The 4,122-nt window shown below is 31.7% G+C and overlaps 1 protein-coding gene across 1 annotated transcript; it reads right to left on the bottom strand.

The window, feature by feature from the left end:
- Position 1: 1 nt before the first annotated feature.
- Positions 2–645, bottom strand: LOC110273507 (glycine-rich cell wall structural protein; the record flags this gene model as incomplete). Its single annotated transcript, XM_021126636.2, has 3 exons — positions 544–645; positions 289–330; positions 2–165 (listed from the first exon to the last, which is right to left on the bottom strand). Coding segments are annotated over exons 1-3 (303 nt in total), but the record flags the coding sequence as incomplete, so codon positions are not given.
- Positions 646–4,122: the final 3,477 nt, after the last annotated feature.

Here is a 4,122-nt window from a genome sequence, read left to right as displayed (position 1 = left end):
CCCCACCTCCGTAGCCACCACCTCCGCCTCCATGGCCGCCGCCGCCACCTCCATGCCCACCACCTCCACCTCCATGACCACCTCCTCCTCCATGACCACCTCCTCCTCCATAACCATCTCCTCCACCACTGTCACCTCCTCCAAAATGTTCTTCATGCATCAAGGCTGCACAATCAATGAATCAAATAATTAAATTAAATGATACTTTATATATTTGCATTTCATGGAGTCCAGTTGAAACTAGAACAGTTGCCTAGCTAGAAGATCAATAACAGTTTTTTCGCTTACCATTATCCCCAACGCTTCTTTTTTGAACTCCATTTTCTTCTACTGTATCACATAAAAACAACATTAACATACATGAGCCATGCAACTTCAACATAATTTCAATGACATGCGTTAAATAAAATTTGGTTTAATTTTTGTACTAAATTAGAAAGAATTCTTTACATTGCATGTATATAACGTATTCTATATATAAAAAACGCAATCATGCATGCCATTTATAGGAAGCTTTTCTTTGGGAGAGGAAACAATTGATACCTTGTAACTCATCCTCTTTGGATGGCTCATGAGCCACCGCAGAAGAGATGAGAACCACCCCTAAAAGGAAACACAGAAGAATAGGTTTAAGCCTCATTTTTGTTTGATTTATTAGATTAAACGGCTAATTATAAAAATTTTGAAACTAATAAAAATTAAATAATATTTTAATGTAGGATTTACATTTTTTATTATTTAAAATAATTCTTTTTTTATTTATAGTTTCTATAACTTTTTCTAGTTTATTTCATATAATAAAATTTAAAATATTTTATTCTTTACAGATAACGACATAACGTTAAATGATGATGTAACAAGTTACTAATTATGTGACATATCTTCAATTCCTACTTCAGTATTTTAACTTGGTCCTTTAAAAATTTAGTTACCAAAAGATGTTTTCTAATTACTTTTTTCCCAGTCTACGTCTCTACATACCATGTTCAATTTTGACTGACACGGAGATATGCTGAAGATTTTGATCGGGGTGAAAGCTCAAATTAAGTTACTTGATATGTGTACCTGGACTATATTTGTTTAAAATAAAATGTATGCTATTTATTTCAATTAGTTCGTTCCATGTTATCGGCTATCCATACGAAATCTGATGAAGGCGTTTCTTGTTATTTACTATAAAAGATACGTAACATAAAATGTTGCATATCGAGAGAAACTTTGAAATCCTGGAATTCCTGTTTCTGTGCCACCTAGAGTACAGGTGTTCATGATAGAAAGAACGATTCGTGAACCAAAGGCACGTCTCCATGAGTGTAATCGGTGCAATTAATGTACTTTTCTTAAAGAAGTAAAGGACAAAGGAGATAGGGGCAAAAAGAAGCTGCATGCATGGCTCTTCACTTTCATGTTACCTTCAAGTTAACTTGCATTTTAATTTTAAGAAATGGGTTTAGTTAGAAACTGGTAAAATTATCAATTAAATAAATTTTTATAAATAAATATAAAATTTAATTGTTTAGGTCTTTGATAAGTAAATTAATTTATTGTGAATTTAAATTTTATTTAAAAATCTATCATTAGAAAAATGGTAGAATTACCAATTAAATATAAAATTTATTTTTTTATGTATTTGATGAATACATTAATTTATCAAAGTCAGGCTCAATTTAGTATATCTACAATGATAACATAGTAAATAACGTGTAAACGAATAATATTGTGATACGTTGTATAAGTTCACACATGACCAAATAATATTGTGATACATGACATATTTATTCACATAAATATGTCACGTATCATTAATCGATCCGTCATCATATCAGTAATTAATGATCCACGTTATTAAATCACATCAGTACGCTGTTAATGAAAAATAAGTTAAGAATGACTAATATAATGTATTTTTGTCAATCTTAAAAATATAATTAGTGCAATTAAAATTTTAAAAATAATTTTAATGCACTATGTTAATTTAAAAGACCACTTTATAACTTAATTCTTATTACTATATATATGGAGAATGCACACCCCTTTTTTTTCTAGTTCTTTATTTGTTTCATCAATTTTTTTTTATTTTTATGTAACAATGCATAAAAATTTTAGCCATTAAATTTATTTAATAATTAACAATAAAAATAAGATTATTCTTAAACTCATTTTTTGTAGTTTTTGCATACATACGTGTGTATGTCTTTTTTTTTAATGGAAAATTAAATTAAATAAAAAAAACCAGTTCCTTCCTCTTTTTCTCTTTACTAAAAGGTTGATGTTGAAATAAAATCCTTTTAACTACATAAAGGATTTTAAAATATTAGTGATTTAAATAACTATTTTTATTTTTTATTTTTTAATATTTTTTAATATTTTTTTTATTCTACTTGTAAAAGATACAATAAAAAAATAAATTTTATATTTTTAAGAAAAAAAAAATTAAAAAATCCAATTTCGTATATTAATACGTATTAACTCATATTTTTATAAAAATTTAATTTTAATGTACTGATAATACATTATTTTTCAATTCTATCCATTCATTTAGGTTGTATTTAGTTATGAAAATAGGATAAGACAAGTGCCATATAACAATCATGAAATTTAAAAAGAGATTGAATTAGAAGTTCGTGTTTAGATGGGAATTTTCGTTATTTGGGCGAGAAATTAGGAGTTATTAAAAAGAAAGATGCAGTTACAGAATTATTGGCTCTTCACGTGCTTGATGATCATGTTAATGAGGCATGCATGGATGATGGAGAGGGCTAGCAAGAAGTGCTGCGTAAGAAAAAATTCCCAATGGGCTATCCATCAGGTTTGAAGGACCAAGATGGAAAGCAGCACAAATATGGTTCGAGAAGGGTCATAAAGTCCAATTTGCATGGTGATAAAGGCAAATCAATTGGTATTAGAATAGGGCAGTGAGAAAAATGTGAAATAGTGCCATCTCCATCGCACAGAACTCTTGCACGTCGTGGAATTTCTCTCTGGGAACTTTCGCGACCTTCCTCCCTGCAGAACTCGCCGATTGGTAAAAATGGTGGCGCAACGAAGAAAACTTTAGTATATGGATGTATGGCGAGTGCAGCTTTAAGGGGTCTGAGGGAGACAATTATTGAGGATCAAAGTGCGCCAGTACCGTCGGACAAACCAACTATTCAGGGTGGTGATTCTATTTAGAGTATTATTTTCTTATTTATTCTGTCCCTATTATTTATGGATAGTTTAAATATGATTGTTTGGAACATTAGGGGGTGCTTCTAATAAATTAACCTGGGTGCATTGTAAGGAACTTGTAGAAAATATAGACCTATTTTTTTATTGTGGTTAAAACTCACTCCCCTTTTCAGCATTTAAAATTGTTTTGGGAAAGGTTAGGGCATTACTCTGTTGGGATAGTGGAAGCAGAAAGGCATAACGGAGGTGTAAGACCCGGTTAATTAACGGCTAATTAACCCATAAATGAGAATTTATTCTAAAAAGCCAAAAATGTGATTTTTATGACTTAATATGATAGAGGAGATTGAGACGAGAATTTCGGTACCAATTTTGTGGAATTTGGACTAAGATTGGACCGAACGGGCCAAACCGGGCCAATCGGACCCAAAGTGGGCCTTTGGCCCAACATAGCTAAACCAAAACCCTACTTTTCAGCACTCTCTCTCCTCACAACACTCTCTTTCACGCTGAAATGGAGGCCATGGAGGGAAGAACACTCTCTCAAGTTCTTTATCTCATTTGATCTTCAAACCACCATAACTTTTGATATAGAGCTCCGATTGTCACACCGTTTGTGGCTACGTGTTCACCGCGGAAAGCTCTATAAAACCCATACAATCAATCTTGAGGTAAGCCACGTTATATTCTTCTAATTTTCAGCTTTGATTTCGAGTTTCATGAGTAAAAATGTTGAAATTTTGGGTTCTTTGATGTTATAGGACCCAACTCTCTTGAAAGAGAAGATTAATCTTGTCTCCTTGGACCTTGAGTGTGGTAAGATTCTCAATCCTAGTAATATTTGTTGTTCTATGATGTTTGGGTATTGAAATATTGTGTATGGGTATGATGGTTGTAGCTTAGGTTGTGTATATATGAATATTGGGGCTTAATTGAGACCTTGGAAAGTTT

Source organism: Arachis duranensis, chromosome 7 (genome assembly GCF_000817695.3).
Source record: "Arachis duranensis cultivar V14167 chromosome 7, aradu.V14167.gnm2.J7QH, whole genome shotgun sequence".
Lineage (NCBI taxonomy): Eukaryota > Viridiplantae > Streptophyta > Magnoliopsida > Fabales > Fabaceae > Arachis > Arachis duranensis.
The sequence above is the reverse complement of the archived record's forward strand: the minus strand, read 5'-3'. Positions and strand labels throughout refer to the sequence as shown.